The sequence below is a fragment of the Varanus komodoensis genome, unplaced genomic scaffold (genome assembly GCF_004798865.1).
Source record: "Varanus komodoensis strain SLA01 unplaced genomic scaffold, ASM479886v1 scaffold5, whole genome shotgun sequence".
Lineage (NCBI taxonomy): Eukaryota > Metazoa > Chordata > Lepidosauria > Squamata > Varanidae > Varanus > Varanus komodoensis.
Window position 1 is genome coordinate 40,702,366 of NW_025336087.1, and position 23,193 is coordinate 40,725,558.

At 40.3% G+C, this 23,193-nt stretch overlaps 1 protein-coding gene across 1 annotated transcript in view; it reads left to right on the forward strand.

Moving 5' to 3' along the window:
• LOC123031393 (contactin-associated protein-like 4) overlaps positions 1 to 9,811 on the forward strand; it is a 252,751-nt gene extending 242,940 nt beyond the window's left edge. The window contains exons 23-24 of the mRNA XM_044446298.1: positions 638 to 709; positions 9,618 to 9,811. Of these exons, the coding sequence (XP_044302233.1) occupies positions 638 to 709; positions 9,618 to 9,811 (266 nt within the window). The remainder of the gene's footprint in view (positions 1 to 637; positions 710 to 9,617) is intronic.
• The last annotated feature ends 13,382 nt before the right edge of the window (positions 9,812 to 23,193 follow it).

Sequence of the window (23,193 nt, forward strand, 5' to 3'; positions counted from 1 at the left end):
GTTTCCTGAACCACACACATCCAAAAGAATGGTACTGCTGTCCTTGGGAGAGCTCCATTCACATCTCCCAAAACTTGTCTGAAGTTGCAGAATGCCTTGTGCAAACTGCCATGGGAGTCCTGCAGCGCTTCTTCCAGATATGATCAAGGGAAGCAAGGTCCAGCTTGCAGGGTGGAGGAGATGATACGATGCTACATCTTTTCTCTTGCCTCAGAAGCTGAGATACCTTGCTTCAGGTCTGGAAAGGATATAGGAGTTCAGCCATGGTTGTTGTGTTACCTGCAAGTTCACCTAAAGAATAGGTTACAAAGGTGCCAGATCCCACTAGTCCCCTGCCCAACTTTGTATTTTCCTATACGTGTGTTGTTTGTGTGTGTGCGCATGAGCACGTGCATGTCATTTACTTATATACAGTGTGACTTCAAAGATGACATTTGCCTGTTGGGTAGTCTATACTTTAAGAAAGAAGGGAAGAGAGAATTACTGTTCTTAGCAGCCCTGTGTATATATTCTAGCTGGTGTAACCCTCGTTTATAACTGTATGTAATTACATACAGTATGTAACTGTGTATATGGATATCTTGAGAATTCTCCTCTCTTCTTGTCTCTGTCATTTTCCTTTTTGTTTCTGCTGCAGATCATTCGGGACCAATAGATGAGGGAGAACCTTTAGCTAATGCAATAAGAAGTGACTCTGCAGTTATTGGAGGTAATAGGGACTCCATTTGAACATGTTTTTATTTTGTTCGGTGCTGAAGTGAAGTGAGCAAGTGCCCAAGCAAAAGCATACTTAACTATGGGTTAGAAAACCAGGAAAATTATTTCAGGAAGCAATAGCATAAACAAATTGTTACCTTACTTAGTTAATGCATTCCAAGTGGTGCTGTTAAAAAGAAAAAAAATGCTCCTCTAAGCTTCCACCACAGAACAACCTTTTTGTAACACTGAAAGAGATTCACATGTCTGGAAATAGGCTGGGGCAGTGCATAAATGGCCTCATAAAATTCCTCCAGTTATGGGCAGATGATTTCACTGAATTTTTCCAGAGGGAGAAGATATTCTCCAGCAGTTTTTTGGGGGTGGTGATCACTGTTAGCTGTGGCAATAGCACATTATGTCTCTATTCCTTAAAATGTGTTGGTTTTGCTGTCAACAGCAATGGTAGTGGTAGACTGGGCACCATATTGCAACCTTCACAATCCCCCATATATGGCATAGTTCCAGTGCAGTCTACGTATATGATGAGGGGATTGCAATCCTCCCCCCACCCCCCAAAAAAAAGATTGATGGAGAACAGTTGTACAAAATTCTTCAAACTAGTCTTTTTGATAAAAAGATTTTGTTAAAAAAGAAATATCTTAGTTTTGTTTTTTCCTGAATAATATTGGCTCATCTCTAGAAGATCTACAGTAACCATGCTCCACTGAGCTAGTTAGAGCTTCTCTGTGCAAGTACATTGTGCATTTTCAAGCACACTTCTGTGCATTAAATTTCACTGAAAAGTTCTAGTCAATCTGTGATGGAAATACGGGGCTCAATCCAACAGGGTGCCTACACCTCTGCTAATTCCTTTCTGCAAGATGTGAATCCTACCGGTTTGATTGTGTAGGTGGGACCTACTGCTCATGTGAGGGACCATCTTCCTCCCAGAAATGAGCATTTCTGTGCACCTCAGCTTGTCTTGGAAACATGAAATTGCCATTGTGGGGGACTCTTGCACAAAGGAATGTGTGCAGTGGAAGAGAATCAAAGTGGAGGGTGGAAGTGGCCCACTAGAGTCTCCCTACACTGGTCCCATCTTTTCTATCAACTTATGAATCATCCCTCAGTGTTGGAAAACAAATGATTAGTGATGCATCTTCTGCAATTATCTGTGTTAATTTCTGTAGTGAAGTGTGCAATGTGCTCAATATTTTTTCATTTTCACAACAATAATCTATGTTAGATTTTAATCTGAATTAGTCCAGGGCATTCTAAATGATTCTAGAGCATTCTAGATGAGGCCAATGGTCAGTTTACACAGTTTCACAACCACCTGAATATTTTATGCTAGTCACTGAGGTCTCTTTTTCCTCTTTGGTCAATGTGTATACTGTTGAGATACTCAGTACAATCAGAGCAGGAAAGCAGGACCAGCATTTGTTACTCTTACAGTTTGACTTGAGATGTAAGATTTCGGTCCTGAGGAGATCCCCCTCCCTCCCTCCCTCTCTAGCAGCATTTTACCACTCAAGTTTCATTTTATTATGAGGGAGGTCAGCATTTGCGGTGTAGCTGACAGGTGCAAGAGGAAGAGAGAATCCCTGGGGCTTCTGCTACTGTTGAGTGGCCGAGGAGACTTGCCAAGCTGTCCTAAAAGGGACAGAAAGCATTTATTTTTCCAATTCATCTCTAGGCAGCTACAGCTGGCTCTTGTGAAATCCCTTTTATTCCCTCCTGCAAACTCTGAGAAAAGGAGAGCCACACTTTTGGAGGTAGGATTGGCTCTGTGCCTTCCACAACACAACCATCGAACTGTATCAAGTTTCTAAGACAAATAGACAAGATCATTTAAAATCATTTGATGAGCATGAAAATGGAATGACAACAACCACCATTTCAGCTCAACCTGAAATACACATGCATAAGGTAGAGGAGGACCATACTGGATTACTTGGGGCAGCAGAATATTCCAAGGAGGAGATGTTACACCATATTTGTTCTTTGAGCTGCCCATGCTCAAAGAAAGACATGGGACTGTTTCACATCTTTCCAGAAAGTAGGGACAGACAAAGTGCAGGTGACAATCTGCATCTTTCCAGGTGTTGCCTAAAGGGGCAACTTACACCTACTTCCTATGGGAGAGTTGTGCTAGCTTCTTGTTCTTAGAATACAAGTATTTCCCCCTAGGGTATGCTTGTTCATCTGTTTATAAAATGTGTAACTCACGTTCCCACTGGCATCCTCAAACAGCTCAGAAAGTCACAAAAGACGATGTCATGTATTTGCAAATGCCTTTAATTAACTGAAAATCCAAGCCAAAAAATAAGCATTAATTTAAAAGTGCACCAGATGTAGGAAATACTATGCAGAATGATTCATCATGAGAGAATGGAGAATTGAATGGGATATCTCCATCTTCTGCTGCTGCTGCCATCAGCACTATAACTAAGAATTTGGTGATTTCTTATGCACAGTGTAATTATCACTGAAAATGGAACCCCAGTGCATAGGAAAAGAAGTCAAGTGCATAATCCCTGATTGCCGTTTCTGCAGAACATGTAAGGCAGCCCAGTGTTTCACTCTGCAACACTGTCAAGCAGGCAAGGCAAATATGCACAGGCAGGCAGTGCACTCACCTCCTGTCTTGCACAGGATGAGCAGAGTCAGCTGAGGGCTTGCTCTCATTCTCTACCGAAGACTCTTTATGTTATGGCTACTGACTCTTGGGCCAAAACCAAGTTCAGTTGGAAAATTTGTATTGCATGCAATTATATATTCCTATTAGCAGTGGAGTTATGGACAGGATTCCATAGCAAAAACAGACCTTGTTTTTCAGGAGTTCGGTCGATCTCTGTACAACATTAATGTGTGTAGGCCTCTTATTGTAGCCTGTAGCCAAGGTTGTTGTGTATAAAACCTGTAGGATCCATCAGGTGAACATGGGGATGTCAGAAAGTGGGGCTGCATATGTTACCCTCCAGGACCATCTCAAGTCACTGACAGGAGCTGAAGCTGTGAGCCAGCTCTCCTGATGATGAGCATTGTGATTCACCTCACAAGTGCCTACAGGACCAGGAGCACACCTGTAGGTGCTTGCAAGGATCAGGAGCTGTTTGATCGTGCGGGGTAACTAGGAGCCCTGGAAGGCTCTACAAAAACCTTCCCTCTGGTTTTTTGTAGTGGCTGCCTGGTCCTTCTCTCCCTGCTTCCAGCCCAGCCATGTCTGCAGTTGTGGCTTAATTCCTGCCTGCTCTTGGCTCTGCTTTTGCGCCTGGTCTGCGCTTGCCTTGCCTGTCCCTGCTCTGTCTGTGCTTCTGGTCCTGCTATGCCTTGATGATATCTGATGCTTGCTTGTACCTGGTGAAGACAAGATCTCCATTCACCTCCATTACCCCTGGTTCTGGTCCTGGTCGCTATTTAGCCACCTTTGACAAAGCCCTGCACCCTGCTCACTCACCAACCGCTGCTCACTCACCAATACTGCACAGAAGCCACATAAGGTCTCCTGAGAGTTGCCAATATCTCATGAGACCTGGATGGGCAAGTTTTGGGGGAACCAATAGAAGGCTCTTTCCACAGGGCCTGGCCTTAGTCTATGGTCTGATGCTTTAGCTGTTTACCTCTAGTAAATCTACTATTTTGTATTTGTTCAGAAAGAATGAACAGAAATCCAGAATGTCTGAACAATGTATTTAGGGACTCAAAGTTCTCAAGAGAATTCTAGTGTATAAGCAAGTGCAAATCTGTAAGGAATGGTGATTATTTTTAAGGAATATTTTAATCTTATCTTCTAGAAGACTCAGAGTTGTCTGATGGCAATATTTTCCCTTGGGAGAAAAGGGAAAAAAAAACACAAATTCTTCCCCTAGAAATGTTTTCTGTAGAATGGTGCAACCATCCAATTTCCATTCAGTGCGGGTGTATGTGGGGTGGATTAGCAGTGCAAAGAAGAAAGAAAAGAAAAGCTCATATTCTGATAATCTCTGGTTAAGTCCTGAATCGGTGTCTTTGGTAAGGTCATTACAGACTGCACAGATAAGTGACAAACCAAAGAGTTTAACTAATGAAAGGCTACCAGTTCCCACATATGTGAACATTTAGAACTGGAAAAGGTGAAAATAATATTTTTGCTAAAACAAGAACATGTGCTCACTACTGCTGCTGTTGCAATTATGGCATCCTCTAGTCATTAGGTACCTCATTAAAGGCTTATTATCTGCATTAATCACTGCCTTAAAACAACCAGAACAACAGTTGATCAAAGTCTCATGTCTTTAGCTTAAATGGAAGGCCATTCATTGCCATGATATTTATTTAATTAATTAATTGCATTTTATATTGCCCAATACCCCAAAGGCTCTCTAGCAAAAGCCTGAAACATTTTCACAGACTTCTAGAAGAAGACTACAAGAACATAGAAAAACCAGCTGGCTCGAACACCAAATCCTGTTTTCAGTAGTGTTCATTTAGATGTTTATGGACATGAATGCCACAGCTTCTCCACTGTTTTTGTTGTTATGCACAAACTGGTCTTCGGAAGCATGTTATCTCTGAGCATGGAGTTCCCATTTAGTTATCACAGCTGTCAGCCTGTGATAGACAATTACTTCTGAATTTGCTTAATCTCCTTTTAAAGTCACCTGATTCAGGGGCCAATAGCAAGCCGCATACGTCATAGCTCGCAGTAAGGTCTCATGCATGCTGATTCCACAGTGCGTCCTACTATCCTCTTTTGTGTTCGAGATTGTACCCTGGATGCAGAAGGTGTGGAAGTGCTTTCTTTTGTCCTGAATGTGTCATCCACTAATTTCAATGGAAGGCCTCAAGTCCCAGTACTATCCCAAAGGAATCTATTTTCTTCTCTTTTCATTTCCTCAGAACCTCCTACTCACTTCCTCATATCATTTCCCATATAGTTCTATAAACTTTAGCCTATCTACATGAGAAAGGTCTCCAGTCACTTGGACATTTTGATTGTTGCTCTGCCTTTTATAGTCTTTTAATATTTTATAGAGATGGGGTGACCCAACCATATTAGTTCAGCCTTCCCCATCCTGAGCCCTCCAGATCTTTTGAACTGCTATTTTCTTCAGCCAGGGGTCAGGGATACTGGAAGTTGTATTCCAAGGCAACTGGGAGCTACAGCTTGAAGAAAGCTATTATGCATTTACATGTCAACTTTATGATACTTCCCATGTATTTTCATATCCTTCTAATAATCCCTAAAATGAAATTTCCCTTCTTAACACCACTGCACAGTAGTTGTCCTCATGCCTGAGGTATTTACCATGACTCTCTTTCCTGCAGAGTTGAGATTTCTGTTTTGTTTTGTCCAGGCAGGCATAATCCACAAATATTTTCTTAAATTGCAGACTATTTACTATTTAAGAATATTCATCCAGACTGCCCACTTATTCAATTTGATGAGATTATTTAAAAGTTTATTTAGTTTGCTATCCAGAAAAAGAAGTTTAAAAAATATTTTACAAAATTTAAAAATCCTGCTCAGACCATTTATGATCCTGACAATCACTGATCTCAATACAATTCCTTGTAGGAAAATCCACTGTCCAAAGGATGTTTACTGTCCTGGCCTTCTCACCATGTTTCTGAACTCATCCAGGTATTTAATTTAGCTGGCATCTTCCCTTTTTTTTCAAATCTTTGTTGGGTATCCAGTTGGTAAACCACTGGGCTGTGTGTGTCCTGTGCATTCACAGCTGTGGCTTGGTCACAGTTTTTGTCTAAATTTCTTTCCCCCTACACTACAATTCCTGTTGTAGCCAAGTAAAATACAAGGACCTACCTTCAAAATAAGGGTGGATGGGTAGCTTTTTGTCCCAAAGCTCTATCAGTCCAGCCAACTAACGTATGATCTTCTATCATCTGCACAAATCAATTATATTATCTTCATTGTGACAGTTTTGGAACTACTAAGTCTGTAGTAGAAAATAAATTGAAATGTCATTTCATCTCCTGAAATATTCAGATCCCCAAATGAACTGATAATAGTAATTATGGTATAAAAACTTGACTAGAACATTCATAATTATGCATTCCTTGTTCAAGATAAATGAACATCACACATTTGTGAATTATGTTCTTGACATTCTGCAGAATGTTCTGTGCTGGATAGGACTATATAGGTACAACAGCACTACATTGCAATTTTGAATTTTCCTGCTATTACAAAAATAAACTGAAGCTATTTCAGCCTTTTGTGATTAGATAAAGCCTGTCTCTAAATAATTAGACCAGCCTTCCCCATCCTTGTGCCTCCCAGACACGTTTGGACTGAAACACCAGAATTCCCAGTCAATAGCTTTGATGCATGGGAATTCTGGGAGTTGCGGCCCAAATGCCTCTGAAGGCCACCAGATTAGAGGAGGCTGAATTAGTCTAATATTTCTCAGGATCATCCAAGTGCAGCTGGCTTATTCCAGTCTCGGTGTAGTTGGAATGTACTAATTGCCTTTCTTTCTTTGGCACATCCCTGTCATCCAGCTCCACTGTCTTTTCTTATCCTGGAGACTGACAATCTCCATCAGAGCTCTTGCTTTGCAAAGGCTCTGCATTCAGAACCTTGCAAGATCAGGGCTTTATGTCATGTACAGACTGTGCATATGTAGCTCAGGCTTTTTGTTTCAGACCCTCATGCTCAAAAATGGGAGGAGTTCTGGATCCAGAGTATGGAGATTTGATATATGGAGTGTACCTAGTGCATATGTCTCTGCTCTCCCCTTATCATGTGAGGGCTAATATGCCTGAATACGGTTTTTGCCATTCTGTATAATGCAAAAATTCATCATTGACTTTGGGAAAATACCAATATAGTCATTCTCCCAAGCATATAAACATGTCTTGATGATTCCAATATCAGGTAACAACTTGCATGTATGAAATGGCTATCAGAGAAATAACTTCAGAAACAGAACTTTCTTATTGCCTCAGTCACTTAAGACACAATGTTTTTTAGTGGAAAAGTTGTGGGGAGGGTGTTGGACCATGTATAAATAGTTAGATCGTTATATGGCAACAATAAAAAGCACTAATAGAAATAAGACTTCCATGTTTGGGAAAGCAGGATTCTCTTGCAGTATAATACTACTGGAAACAAAAGGCTTTGTTCACACAGCCATCAGTCAATCATCAAATCTGCAGTGGAAACAACGGAAACAATGTTTACGCATTGATAAATCACACACCTTACTTACTAGGAACCCATGGTGATAGGCAATAAAGATGTAAGCATATCAGAAAAGCAAGAAAAGACAATAGTAAAAGCTGTACAATGTCTACACATTTATGGATGAGGCCTTAGAATCATATCTGTGTTTTGATGTGGAAACCATCTGCCAGCAGAATTGCAAGATGATTCTGTTAGCATTAATGCACTTTCAGCTGTCTCGTGACCCATACCAAAGGTGACACTCTGCAGAAAGAGTCTAAGCTCCAAGAGTCTATATTAGAATACTCTGCCTAAAATATTGATGGGCAAACTGCAAATAATTAGGCAACAGTCAAGATTCCTAATGCATTAATCTTTCTTATTCTAGGCAATATCAGTTACAATACGGAAATGGAATTAGGCTCCTGAAACACATCCTGCACTTAGTTAGGGCTGGACTAAAAGCCATTTGACTAAAGCTTTTCCAGCTGTATCTTTCATATCCAGCCTCCTGATCTGCCCATCTCAGCAAATTTAGTCAGGAAAGAAGAAATACTGCTGTTCATTTAAGTGAGGACAAATCAGAACTTAGCTGAAAGGGCAAAACTCATTTATTTATTACATTTCAGTATTATCCAACAGCTGAAATTCACTGGATAGTTCACCAATATCCCCATCATAACACAATTGAATACAGCATAAAAAATTTAAATAGTGATATAAAAAAAACCAAAACAAAGCAAAATTAAACCTAGCAGCAAAACAATGTTTTAATATATACTAATAGATTTAATACCACAGAAGCTGAAGCTCTAAAATGCCTGGGGATTTTAGTCCTGCCCTGGTGCTGAAAACACAAGAACTAGGGGCTGGGCAAGTCTCCATGAGAAATTCACTGAAACTACCAGGGGACCTCAACAGGCAAGGAAGTCTCATTAGCAGCCATTCACCTCACTTCCTTTGGTTGGGGCTTCTGGAGAAGCACCACAGAGACCATCTGAAGGTACATTTGGGATAATTCAGTCGATGCTAATTGTGACCACACTCATAACAATAGGTTGAATCACGGGGTAACATCTCGATCCATAGAAGGAAAGTGTGATGCCAAGAATCCTGCCCCATGTAGGCCAAAGAAGATGCCACAATGCTGCTGTTCTGATAAATGGCAGCAGACTGGAGTTGATTCCGCATGCCTCACCCCCAATTCTGGAAATGTGTATTAAGTTTTTGCACTCACAAATATATACAAAAAATCAGGTCCCATGATTTATGCTACTATATGTTCTTCCCTCCTCCGCTTCCTCGTCTTACTCCTCCATTCTTTGCTTCTTCACTTCTTTGATTCTTTAAATCCCTCCATTATCTGATGCAAGGGAGCTCCTATGCACACATAAAGAAATTTTCATATATCTGTAATTTACAGTCAGGTCTACTGTGGCTCATGCGAATTGCTGGTTGGTTCTCAGAGGTGAGTCTCCAGCAAAAAGTTCTCTGCTTTGGGCAGTGACCAGCCCTCCTGGGGCTCAGCTGACCAAGTTGAAGAGTCCTTACAGCAACTCCCCACCCAACTATGAATCTCCCTGTTTGACATCGAGCAGGCTGTGCTTTTCAGTGTACTCTTCAGAGGCTTGTTGTGACGATGATTGATAATGAAAGCACATCATCTGCTAAGGAAGGCTGCAGACATTCATATTCTTATTACTGGTGTCAGATGACTGCTTACTCCCTTCTCTCCTCTCTCACGCAGGTGTGATAGCTGTTGTGATATTCATTCTGCTCTGCATTGCTGCCATTGCTGTGCGGATTTACAAAAAGAAAACTGTATATAAAAAAAAGGAGGCACAAGGATCAGAAAATGAAGACAGTGCTGAGACTGCCCTCAAGAGTGAGCTGAACACACAAAACGCAGTCAATGAAAATCAAAAGGAGTACTTCTTCTGATTCAGCATTAAGATTTAGTTTACTACTAATAATACTAATAAATATGTGACAGTCTGACTTTCTTGCTAAGCCAGGGGCTCTTGACGGACACACAAAAAAACTGAAGCACTCAAAGAACATGCAAAATGGATTAAAAACCTATTAAACTGCATATGTTCAATCTTGTTGGTTGCTATGGGAGGCCTCTTTAAATGACATGCGTTCCTTAGCTATTATAACATAAATGCATTTCATGTAACAGTGAATTAGATATTGTAACCAATTTCATTGTTGGTAGTTTTTGGCTGTTCTGCTGTGACTTTCTAGAATGGAAGTTTAATGTGCATACTGAACATGGGCTTTGAATGGGAAAAATGTAATGCAGTTGTTTTTTCTTCTTCTCCCCACCCCTCCTTTCCCTTCCAGTCCTTGCCTTTAGAGAGCTATTTTTCAGAAATATCGTTCCATTGGTTTGGAATGCTTTCCCCTTGGGATTGCAATTGAAGCAGAGTTAAGCACAGACACCAGTTTAACAGGCTGAAAAGTGCTTACCTCTGTATTGGATGCAGATGTTGACATAATACTTGTTTTCTAGTGATCACTTCAGATCATTGATATTGAAAATATTACTTCCATTCACTATAAGCTAGTGTCAGTGGGTTTTTTTTTAAATGCCAGCACCATGAACTTCCATCATCTTTGCCTTGCTACAATATTAAGTTTTATTACAGCCTGATGAGTACTGAAACTGATGCATAATACAGTCTCATCAATAGGCATGACTCTGAAGCAAATGAACTGTGAATGAACTTGTATTGCTTAGTTGTTCAGCAGCTAAACTGAACCAAGGTTTGATGTCTAAGGAACCCAAAGAGTTAACTCTCAGCAAAGCATGCCTGTGCATTGTTCCATCTTTTTTGACCTATATGTGCAGGCAGATGGTATTGCTAGTAGCAGATTGCAGCTATTTGTGTGTATTTCTATAAAAATGTAACCACAAGTGAGCAAGGTTATATAATGTCTTTTTAGGAAAAAAGAGGAGACAACTCTCCAATTATTTTACTGTTTGAATGACATTTAGGAAAGATGTTAGATCCTTTGTGCACTGAGGTCCCAGGTCTATATTCTGTTACCAAAGTGGAAGCTACTTCCATTGGTAAGATCTTACAGTATTGATATATGTTTCTAAATTCTGGAAAGGGGTTGGCTGGGCCATTTGCATGGGTCTTTATCACTATCTGGGCCCAGCAGTCAGAAAGAAATGCCTACAGGTCAAGTCTAGAAGGAGCAACAAAGAGTCCAGATTACAAGAAGTAGAAAATTTGACCGAAGCTGGACTCATAGTTAAGTTCCAAATCGCAGGCACAAAATTTTATCTGATGCTCCACTCAGAAAGGTTGGTAGGGGTTGGCCTCTGAGAGGCCTTCTGTCTTACCACCCTGCTGTCCTTGGGACTAGCTGAAATAAAGGTACGGGGGGGGGGGGCATGTCTGATAATCTGTGTTGTGATCTCCCTGGATTAGATGGCTTCTTACTGCCCTTCCCCCTTGAATTGCACTGCCTAAGGGTTTTCCTTTCTTCCTCAAAACAAATGACCCATTTCTCCTATACCTATATCCCTTTTTACAAATAGGGTTATCCTTAGAATTTTGGGTCCTTTAAAGGCACAGACACACAGTGGAAACAGGTTTTAGAGGATATGTAAATTTATGTATGCAGACAAGTGCAGGCTTTTTGTACCTTAGACTTTTCACTGCCTAGCACCACCCCTGCCCTCACTTGCTATTGCATCAGTGGCACTGTGCCACAGCAGAAATCAAGCTGTTGAGGCCTCCATTTTGAAGAAAGCCCCCATAGTAAAAGGTAGGCTGGGTTCCAGTGCCAGAACCTCAGTTTAGGTCCTATACAGTTGGAGAGAAAGGACCCACCCAATTGGCCCTAATCATGGGATTCTTGAATTCAGGTGCATATTTCATTGAGATCCCTCTATAACCTTGGAGAAATGGGTGAATGGTGCTTCATTATACAATATGGAAAGGAATTGGATTAACTGCAGATAAGGTGCCACAAGGTACAAGCTTCTTACCTTGCTGAGGATCTTGAGTGGTTCAAGCATCGGCATTCTGCAGATAGTCTCCAGGCTCCTTTTTCTTGCAGTGTTTCTCTAGTAGTCCTGAATACAGCCCACATGAGGTTTGGATTTGCAGTTTTATGTCATTTTGCTGATGAAATTGAAGAATTCCCAGTATAAAGTGGAGTGCCCATAAATTTATTCACTATGTTATGCACAGTATTTTTAAAAAACTAGATATCAGTTTGGGACTTGGATGCAAAATGCTGAAAAAATAATTTGCTTATGTGTAGATGGTATATATTTCTCTCAGAAATGTTACTTGTGTTCTGTTTCCTAAACTCGGGAACTCATTTATATAAACTCTAGAAATTTGCACTCAAAGTTTTGCCCAATTAGATAGAATAAAGAAATGCAATTCAGGTCTTCATCACCACCTTCTTCACCCATCATGCTCCAGATTGTAAAGCTATCTTACCTATCCGCTTCCCTTTTGCTGCAACTGATGTATGTCTGTACATTTTTTTCCTTGGCCTAGACCAACGCTACTTAGTCTATAGTTCAGTCTTCTCCAATACTCTACTGATTCCTCCACAGTGTTTGTATCCTGCTTAACATACTTCATCCTCCTTTTCCAACCATCAACCTCTTTTCTTTTTTGCTCCCATTCCTATGGTTCCTTCCCCCATAACTGTTTAAATACTATCCTTCTTGCATGACATTTTTGCCATTCTTTGGGCATCCCAGTAGCAAGATAAAACTCCTTATGATCCACTATACTATATAAGACCTCTTCCCTAGCCAAATTGACTTTTCATTTCTTCACAGAAGCTTCTTTGATATCAGTTTTGTGTTACTCACAGAACATTTATAAAATTATCATATCCCAGAAGCTCAGCCACTTTGCTGCAAGGAAAGAGCACAAGAGGCAAATGACAACCAGGGATGCTGTTTGTTTTGTTTTTCTTTTTTCAGCAAATATATCATACAAACAACACTCCCCATAATATTACAAACATGCCTTTTATTTTATTATCTTTGAGTATTTTAATAATATTTCTGTGTCCACAGTAAAATATAGGTTTACTATCAGGTTTTCTTTCGTTTTCCATAAGATGAAGGTATACCATACATTTCAGGAGTGGGCGAGGTGATCCAGTGACATTATTGTAAGAATAATATTTTTGAAGCTGGAGTAACGAGTGGTTCTTTAGAGATAAACAAATATATTGTGGCACAAGTCCTTGTGCACCAGAATCTATTTTATTAGATTCATGAAAAATGCCACAATAAATTTGTTAGTTTTGAGGTTGGCCTGGACTCTGCTTTTTCTCCAGTAAGCAAACCCAACTACCCTTTTACAATTTTTGAGGCTGAAGTACTTGCTTGCATTCTCAAGAATTATCCCATAGTACCAACTTACAAGATAGCATCTTTACAAGATCTTTGATTTTATATATTAGAACATGTACAGTCCTAACTTTTGCTTTTTTGTTGCTGAATATTTTTGCTTTATTCTTTTGCTATTACCCTACTGCCTTAGTTATAATTTACTGTGTTATGTTTTGGTTTCTTGGATCTACTTCTTTCCTACACTGCTAAAGACAATGGGCACACCAGCCCTGTGCCCATTCATTTCAGTGAGGAGTTTAGGCTCTTCAAGTTCAATTTTATTTTACTACTGCTTTAACTTGCCTGTGTTCAGTAAATCCCCCCTCCACCCAACATACATGGGTAGACATGGGAGTGCAGGGGAGGAGAATATGTGTCTCTCTCTCTCTCTCTCTCTCTCTCTCTCTCTCTCTCTCTCTCTCTCTCACACACACACACACACACACACACACACACACACACAGACATATGGGGAGAGAGAGAGAGAGAATCAGACTGTTGCTAACTCAAGGGCAGGCACTTAAAGCCAGGTTGTCCATTTACAAACCTTCAAATGTACCTGTTATATCATATATTTACCAGTCTGGGCAAGCTGGAAAATTACCATTGATTTGCTTCTTATTTTCCTGTTATTCATGTATTTGTTGGGAAAGATGTACAGTATGTCCGTTTTTCTTTTTTAATTTAATTTTTTGTGCCTTAAGGAATATTCCTTAAGTGTTTTTCATAAAAAGAATATGAGTAGAGGATCTCTTCAGCCTGTGTCAGAGAATACTGACAGGGGAAAATCTACAAGGAAAACACATATTGTGGGGAGGGGAAAAAAACACCTTTTATTGTTTTCTTTCAAGGGATTTAGAAATTATAGTTGGACCGAATGCTTGTCTATAGCTGTACAGTGTACAATATCTGAATTTCTTACAGGCAGCTAATGCCCTTTAATATTTTGGAAGTCAGAGTTCATAAACGTATGTTAAAGGCCAGACTAAAATATAAATACCTTTAGATGGGTCCAGGGAAATCTAGAAGTGCCTGTTTTCTTTGGGCAAATGTTAATGCAACTCTGTAAATAATAACATAGAACTAGATTGACCTGGGAAAATTCGCTCCATGCTGAAAGGGCCCTTCTACCAATGCCTTGTCAAATTCTCAAGTCTGACCAGTTCACCATTTTCTCTTCTTCTTTTGCCCTGGTTTTTGTTTGGTCAGTTGGTTTTAGTCACTCCACATGTCCCCAAACTTGTCAAAAGGGTTCAAAATTCAGCATTTGTCTGAAACACATCCAAATTCAGAAGCTGTGAAGCAACTCCATGCATTATTTTCTGATTCCTTTACAGCAGGGGTGGGAACCTCCAGGTGTTGTTGGACAACAACTCCCATTGTACTGCCTGGGGTGATAGAAATTGGAGTCCTGCAACATCCGGAGGGCACAAGTTCCCACCCGGTTTATAGTTCTCTTTGAGATGATGAACCTGTATTTCAGCTGAACCACTTTTGATTTAAGTCAGGATTAACCTGACTGAAGTTGTTTATACAAAAATGCTATCTGCAGATAGAAAAGTGGCATGCCAGGGCAACAGCTGGCATCATAGAGCAGCTGCTGGGGACACCAGCATTGACCCTTTCTCTGGGTATGCAAGTCACCATTTAAATTTCCCAGAATAAATGTTGGGCACCCTGCAGCATTGTGGGAAATTAAAATGGTAGCCCACAGCCACCCTTGAAATACTGTTCTCACTGGCAGGTCTATGTCAGAGGGGGTTACCATGGAAACTTTACCTCTTAATCCTGAAAACAGCCCTGGTCTAACTTTTCCTTCTTCCTGATACACCAATTCTCTAATGGTGGATATTTGTTTTTAAACGAAGGAGCTTTCCTTCCTGTGAGCCTTGGTGTATACATTGCAATGGCACATCCCAAAAGCTACAGTGAGAACTAATCCATAAAGGTGGCATAAAATTTCACTGGCCCATCACTTACCATGGCTGTCCTTTCCCAGACCTTTTTGTTCCAGTTTGTAACTTACCGCCTCTCTGTTAATAAACAATCAATTTTTAAAATAAAGTGAGGGAAATATTTTTTCAAGAATTTGTATTAAAGCACTGAATGATTTGCTTTCTTTTTTTCCCAAAGAATGTAGTAAAAAATGTAGAAGTGCACATAACATATTGGTGTGTGTGGTTCTTTATACACTTGAATGGAATTAAATCAGCTTTCTTATGTGGATGTAGGTGAGAATTTTCTTCCATTATGCAGCTCTTTAATCATGACCAGAAGGCATTTTGTGAGATGACAAATCACATGAGCCTCAAAGTAGATAAAGTGAACACGTGTGAAGTGGGTGAGAGTGGGTAATTCTAACATTGTTGCAATTGTTCAATTCTAAGTGGTTGCACTGATATGGTTAAAATTCTTACATCCCACAGGAGCACACTGTTCTATACACTTAAGAAACTATGCATTTAGTAAATATGCCATAAGGATGACATGAAACTTGAACCAGTTAAACTCACAGGAGTGTAAATCCCTCGGATTGCTTTAAGACATGCTTGCTAAGAGCATGAAACCAGAGAGGGCTTCAAAATTCTCTACGTACATGTCCGACAAGTGTAAGAGCGGGACTGTGGTCTTATGCACGCTGGCTCAACACCCTTCTGTGGCCAGTGGCCACGTCCCGTCCACCAACCATGCGCTGGGCACACATGAGAAGGAGCATTGTGCAAATACTGGCATGCACATGTTGCCCTACACTCTACAAGAGGAAATCTAGGTAGATCCTGATTGGACTAATGGTAGGGAGGAGGAACCCTTGTCATGTTGGGGGCCGTGACTGCTGGGTATGTCAAGGGCAGAATCAGAGCCAGCTCATATAGCCCTGCAACCCCATGGATGAGGTGGGTCATCTGAACTCCCCACCCCAGGGTAAATGATTGAACATTGTCTACAGTAAATTATATATCCCATTCTTCCTTCTTCCTTAATATTAATTTATCATCATATTTATATCCCACTTTTTTCCTTCCAAGGAACTCAAGGTGGCTTACATAATGTTCCTCCTCCTCCTCTTAAACTTATCCACACAACAACAACCCTGTGAGGTAGGTTATGTCGAGATCCTGTGACTGGCCCAGAGTCACCCAGTTGGCTTCAGGACGGAGCAGTGGCTAGCAGCTAGCTCTCCTGGGTCCCAGTTCCATGCTCTTAACCACCACACCACACAGGTTCACTTTGTTTCAAATTGTAAATATCATTTCCAATGTTTTAAATATTTGGCTACAGTTCAGTCATCAAAATTAATATCAAGTCCACAGTTGTCACCCATTAGCAATAGCAATCACCAATGGCATTCCATCCAGAGTAAACATGTTTCTCTCTACAGGCATGTAAGAATAAGTAAATTAGACACCTAATAGTCAATTCCACATGAAGAATGACAGGACAAGTACGTAACATGCAATATTGTAATCAACAATGCCTCTGCTAACTTGTTAATGCAATACTACTAACAGGAAGTAACAATACTGTAACAATATAAACAATCTTGCTTGTATCCTAAGCAAGAACTCTGCTCTGGTATGAACATGGGTCTCTTGTATGGAGAGGTTACCTCCCCTTGACTCCAAGCAAGACCCAATAGGAAACAGATGCATGCAAATATGTCCATTGGAATGAATGGCTTTCTAGAAATAAATAGCAAATAAATAGCAAAACTGTCGTAAGGATGAAGAGCATCTCATGGTCACTGTTGTGTCAGTGGGAAATTGCTGATTAGGCTGTAGGAGCTTTGTAGCTTTTCTGAGAGTTTTGTGGCATATTTGAGATGCAGAACTGGTGCAAGCTATCAGCCAGGGAAATACCTGCTCAAAATATGCAATTTTTAAAAAAGCTGCTCAATAAAATTGTCCTTTGGTTGACCTACAGCATATGATGATAACAACCAATTTAAAAACACAAGAGCATAACATTATGGTCTGGGGCATAAATATTTCCTATATATAAAGTCTGTACAGAATAAAAACTGAATGCTAACAAACATATCATGCATACAGTGGTGGTTCTGAACACTAGAAGCACAGAAGGCTGGAGAGAATTAAAAAAGCTTTTCTCAAGTGCTGAAACAACCATGAACAAAGTACATGCCTAACTTCTACAGAGGTCATTCCACTACCATGGGGCCACCACCGAGAAGGTCTTCTTTCACTTCACTTGGTGGAAGCACTGGAGCCGAGTAGCTGAGGAGGCTATTGAGGTTTCGGTAGTCATGTGTAGAGAACTTGATCTTTCAGGTAATGGAGTCCCAAGTCCCCAAGAGCTTTCAAGATGAAACAGCATGGCTAGACAACATCTAGATGGCTTTTCAGATTCCCAGTCATTTTTTTCTTCCCCTTTTTAATTTTTCTTTAATACAGAAGGAAAAAAGCCATAAATACAACACAATGCAACAATAATAATATTACATACAAAACCTCAATTAATAATTAGAAAAGTAATATGAATAATTAGAAAAGTAAATAAGATTCCCAGTCATGAGGTCAGAATATCACTCCTTGCAGCTGGGAATCCATGTTCAACAGTGCTGGCTCTTTTTTCAAGACTGTACAAGTAAACTCAGAAAATGGCTGGCAGGAAGGGGTGATTCTGGAGGGGAGGAAACAAGCATCGCCAAGATATGCTGCATTCTGATAGTGCCTCAGCCATTCCAAAGTGCTGAACTCAGCTGAAAATGGCACCCAAGTGCTTTACAGGGTGGGAGGAGAGCAGAGGAAAGGATTCTACATAACAAGTTGGGTATAAATATTTACAGACAAGTGCACAGGAAAAACTGGAAAAGCAATGCATTTTGCTAAGTGTGTAACTGAAGACGAGCTTTTGAAGCCAGTATATTGAACTACAGAACCTGTAGACACGAAATGCAGGTTAATATTTGTGCATGATAGTCAAGAGGAACAGCGAGGCATTCTGCAAGTTTTCAGTGTCAGCCATCCACTACACAAGCAACTGAATGACGCTGTTTTCCAGTTATCACAGTTGTTTGTTTCATTATTTATTTGTTCTCACCGGGAGCCATTCATCCTGCATAAAGGTAGGGTAGGAATGTTTTGATAAATAAATAATACTGCTGTGCTGACAACATGCAGAATGCAATGTACATAATACTCATTCCCTGTAACAATGAACTTTATTGAGCAATCCAATGTAGGTCTTACTCAGTAGTTTGGCTGCATTCAGTGATGCTTCCTCCAAAGTGAATGAGGGTAGGAGTATAACTTCAGTCATCAAGTTGTCTCAATTCATCTGCAAAATTAGTCCACCCAGAGAGAGATTTCTACATATCCAGGGAAACCTCCTCTGCATGTAGCTCTGGGCATTTAGTATGGAGCAGGGCAGAGAGTGAGCATGAGAATTATACACAGAAAGAAGTCCACTATATTTATTGGTTACAGTTCACTGAGTTTGGCATGGCATATCGTAAGGATCCAAGTACTGGAACACCTGGCTGCTGCCTAAATACAATGTTCCCACTCACATACTGGGAAAACATAAAGCCATTGATAGAAACTAGAGTCTGTGTTATGGGCCACCAATACTGTGGGTCATTCTTGCAGCCTGGCCTGCTACCCCATTATCCAAACTGGTACAGGCCTTGATGTGACAGCTCGATTTTCCAGGTCGAATCTGAGTCCCATGGGCCACATGTGGTCCATTTGCAGTTGCAATCCATCTTTCTGCTCTTCTCTGGACTCTTATGCAGGATTCCCAGGGCTCCACTACTGTTCCTCCCAGTGGATCACTTGCAAATTCCCACTTGTTGTGTTGGTCCCCACCCCCTGCCCCATTCTAATTTATAACCATGGATAGACCATGAAGGGGAAGCTTCATCTTTGATCCAATTTGAAACTTGCCCCCCAGAACCAGCTGGCACAGCCTGATGGACTGACAAGGTTAGGATGTCACTGAGCTGCAAAGAAAGGAATTGTTCTTCTGTTTCCTGCCACCCTCCTATGACTGGCACAATGAGGATGTCCAGGAAAGACTGTCTACTCTTTTGCAAATTCCAGAGGATGGAAAAAAGCTTTCTCCAAAAATGACCCTATCTACTTCTAGGATGAGAAAGTTACCAAGACCTAAACAGGGCACAGGGATAAGAAAATGTGATCTCTTTGGAATGGATCCAGACTCAGAGTAGAACCAACAAATCAATAGGACTTAACCAGAGCTATTTACATGCATTGGTCTAACCTAAACATGACTAAATCTAGTTCCAAACCTTTCTCTACAAAGGGACTATAAGTACACTTTGGAGAAGGCAAGGATTCCTTTTGTTCATGTTTTCAGGAGGGTGGGTACATGGCTGCCCAATGACAGCTAGAGTAAAATCCTGAATTTCAGAGTGGCTCTCATTTCTACTTTGGTGAGGAAATTAATTGTGTCTAAAGGAGGTGAGAATCTGGGCAAATGCCAAGACTCTGGAAGTGATAACTGACAGAAGATGAGCTGTGCAATTTAGACAGTGTAGGTCAGTTAAAAGCAAGAGAGAGAAGGAGTAAATTGCATTGGAATGTGCTGGTAGGGGGGACTCACCAAAGGGTTAAAGTGGGGATTGAAGTCTTTGCAGGGTGAGGGTTAAAAGCATTTAGCAGGCCCAGTGACAGGAGTCACTGGAGTATGCAGAGCTCCTGGGGCCCTGGGTGGAAACAAGGCTCACAAGGGAGAGAGGAAAGTTTGCTAGACAGTGTGACAGCCAGAGGTGTGTAGTGCGTGAGTGTGACACTAGGCCAGTCTTGGTGCTTGCTCACAATAGTTTAACCCAATTTTCTGTTGTTATACACCTCTGGCTTCATAGTTGAGGGCTGTCTCTGAGTCAGTAAAATTTGCAACCCCCTCACTTTCTGGATTCACTCTGCTTTCTTCAGCCATTTCTGCTAACAAATTAGTCTCTCTGAGCCACTAACAGCTTATAGCAGCTTTCTCAAACCTAGCACCTTCAGTTACATTGGACCATAAGGCCTGTACTTCCCAGCCAGCATGGCCCAAAAGTCTTTTGAAAACACAAAGAGCCTTCTTCCAACATATCTGAGGGAACTAGGCTGGGGAAGACTAAAGGTAAACATCCTGAACATCAGAGTTTGGCAGCATTGTGCCACAAAATATTCTTCTTTGCATAGTACTTCACCTCCACAGCCACCAATATAGCGACAAATATCACTTTAGGAGAATTTTACTGTAAAAGGCAGTTTATACAGCTTGTGGATGAACAAGCAAATAATTAAAAAAGTGCTCAGCTATATGACTTGTAAGGAACATCCTTTGTGAATCCAAAAGGCTTTTGTTTCAGGCTGTATGGAGCTCAGAAGAGAAGCACACCTGATAGGTCCTGGAGAACACTTACTACCCTGTTTCCCTGAAAATAAGACCTAACTGGAAAGTAAGCCCTAGCATGATCTTTCAGGATGCTCGTAATATAAGCCCTACCCCAAAAATAAGCCCCAGTTTAGATTGTTAGCCAGATGGATGCATTTAGTACGTCCATTGCAACACAATTTGGGGTTTGGAGAGTTATGACATAGAAACATAGAAACAGAGCGAGTCAGAAGGGACCTCCTGGGCCATCTAGTCTGACCCCTGGCTCCAGTCAGCTCTGCTCACTTGATTTACACAAGATACTCAACGCTGTGAAGGCGAAAAGTATCTTTACTGAAGCACCATATTTAACAGAAACAAACCAGAACTGGTGGTTGTATAGCATTCATTCCCCACCCCCTATAGCAGTACTTCGTAGAAACATGTTTGGCAGAAATTACAACTGTGAGCCTTCTTGGATAATGACGATATTCCAGATGAAGATGACATGACTGTATTTGAATAAATGTAGATTTTTGTACATGAATAAATGTAGATTGTTGTACGTGTAAAAATAAGACATCACCTGAAAATAAGCCATAATGTGTTTTTGGAGCAAAAATTAAAATAAGACCCAGTCTTATTTTTGGGAAAATATGATATTATAGACAGATGAATGGACAGAAATGGTGAGTGCAACATTTTGTTGCCAGCCTTCTATTGCTGAGTGGGCCCTACCTTGTCTGTCATGGGTCAGTAAAACTGTGCCTGCTGTGGAAAGTATATATAAAGAGAAAGTAAGAACCCATCTTGTTATAAAAAAGCACATCTCATATCTCATCCTCTCTAGAGTGCAATATTAGAGCATGCAAATTCCCATTTAATTGAACTGTTCAGTATTTTATTAACAAATCCTTAATTTTACAGCACAAAGCACAAATGAATCCCTGGTGTTTCTGATCATTTAATGAGATTGAGCATGATCAAGCTCAAGGTAAAAAAAAAAAAAAAAACCTTGAAGATTGCAAAAATTCGCATTAAATAAAAGGATAAATGGTATGTTAACTCTGCAGACCTCTCAGAGTTTTCTTGCTCATTTGCTTTGGCATTTTAGACACACTATTTAATGAAACTAATAACAGGCAGGGCAGAAGATGGAGGGAATAAGTCAATTAAATTCTATTTAACTCATCCCTATGATGTTCATTTGTTTATTAATAGATTCCATTTTCATAAATGGTTTTTAGTGACCAGAATGACTCAGCACAAAATATAAGTATTCCCAAAGATCAATATCAGTGAAACTAACTTTATGTCCCCACGAGTGGGAAACATGTATATTTAGGCTTTTTTAAATGAATGATGCAGGAGCACTCAGGAATACATGAAATATATTATTGTTTGTTTCAGAGTGGAATTCACATATCCTAAACCCAAATATGGACCAGAATTCAGACTGTGGACAAAACCTATGCATTTTTGAGTTTGCAAAGTGCTTCACAGAATAACAACAGCAACAGTCTTAAACATATGCTCATATATGCTTTAATCAATGGAATGAAATATGTACATTTAAAAATGAACAAAACTAATGCTTACATTGGAAAAAATTGTTCATGAAAATGTGCAATGATTTTGTACAAAAAGAAAAAACAAGGACAAGGCTCACAATCTGATGTGGACACAAGTTTTGGGATGAAATTCAGAAACCTGTGACAGGTAGTAACAAAGTCCAATTCAGATTTTCCATTGTTCACTGGATATGGATATTGATGACTAAGCAGAAAATACTGATGTGGCCATGTCAACAGTGAATAGGTTTATATGGTCTTCATTCTTTGAAATACACATAGAAGGGGGATCAGTGTTTCCTAATGCCCTCACTTGGGGAGAAAAATCCTTTGTTTCAAAAGCACCCTCTGTGTGTGCATCAGAATCTGGCATGCATGCAGGGCAGGAGTGAAAGATACAACTTTAGTGGCAAGTGGAAATTCATATTCTGAATGCTCCATTGAATGCAACCTCTCTCACATCTACATACATATGCACACACTACATAAATAGAAAAATAACAATGCAGAGCACCCCAACTATAGCCGGAGGTGGTGTCCCACTCTGCCACCACAGAATCCTACCACCTCATCCTGCTTCATGTGTAGAGTGAGTCCTATACACCACCACCCTAGGTAAAATGCTCCTTTTGAAGATGAGCATTTGTTAGAGATTGTTTTAGTGTATTTGATTTTAATTATTGTAAGCCGTCCGGAGATGCCATGCATAAGGGACGGCATATAAATGTTTTGAATAAATAAATGAGGTAGCCCCATCCAAGGCCTCCTTTGCACTGAAGTGATAAATTCCAGATTGCAAGCAGGGAAAGTGACTGAACATCCTTCCATGCAATAGATTTCATGCCCACAGAAAACTAGCATATCAAGGAGAAAGCCAGGCTGAAATCATCTGTATCTGCATTTCTGTTTGCAGACAGGTTTTACCCTCTTCTTTTATGCATGGAAAAGTCCTTAAAATGTAAATCTGGAATTGTAAATATTACAGTACATATACACATTTACCATTTCAGTGAGAATAGGCCCAGGAT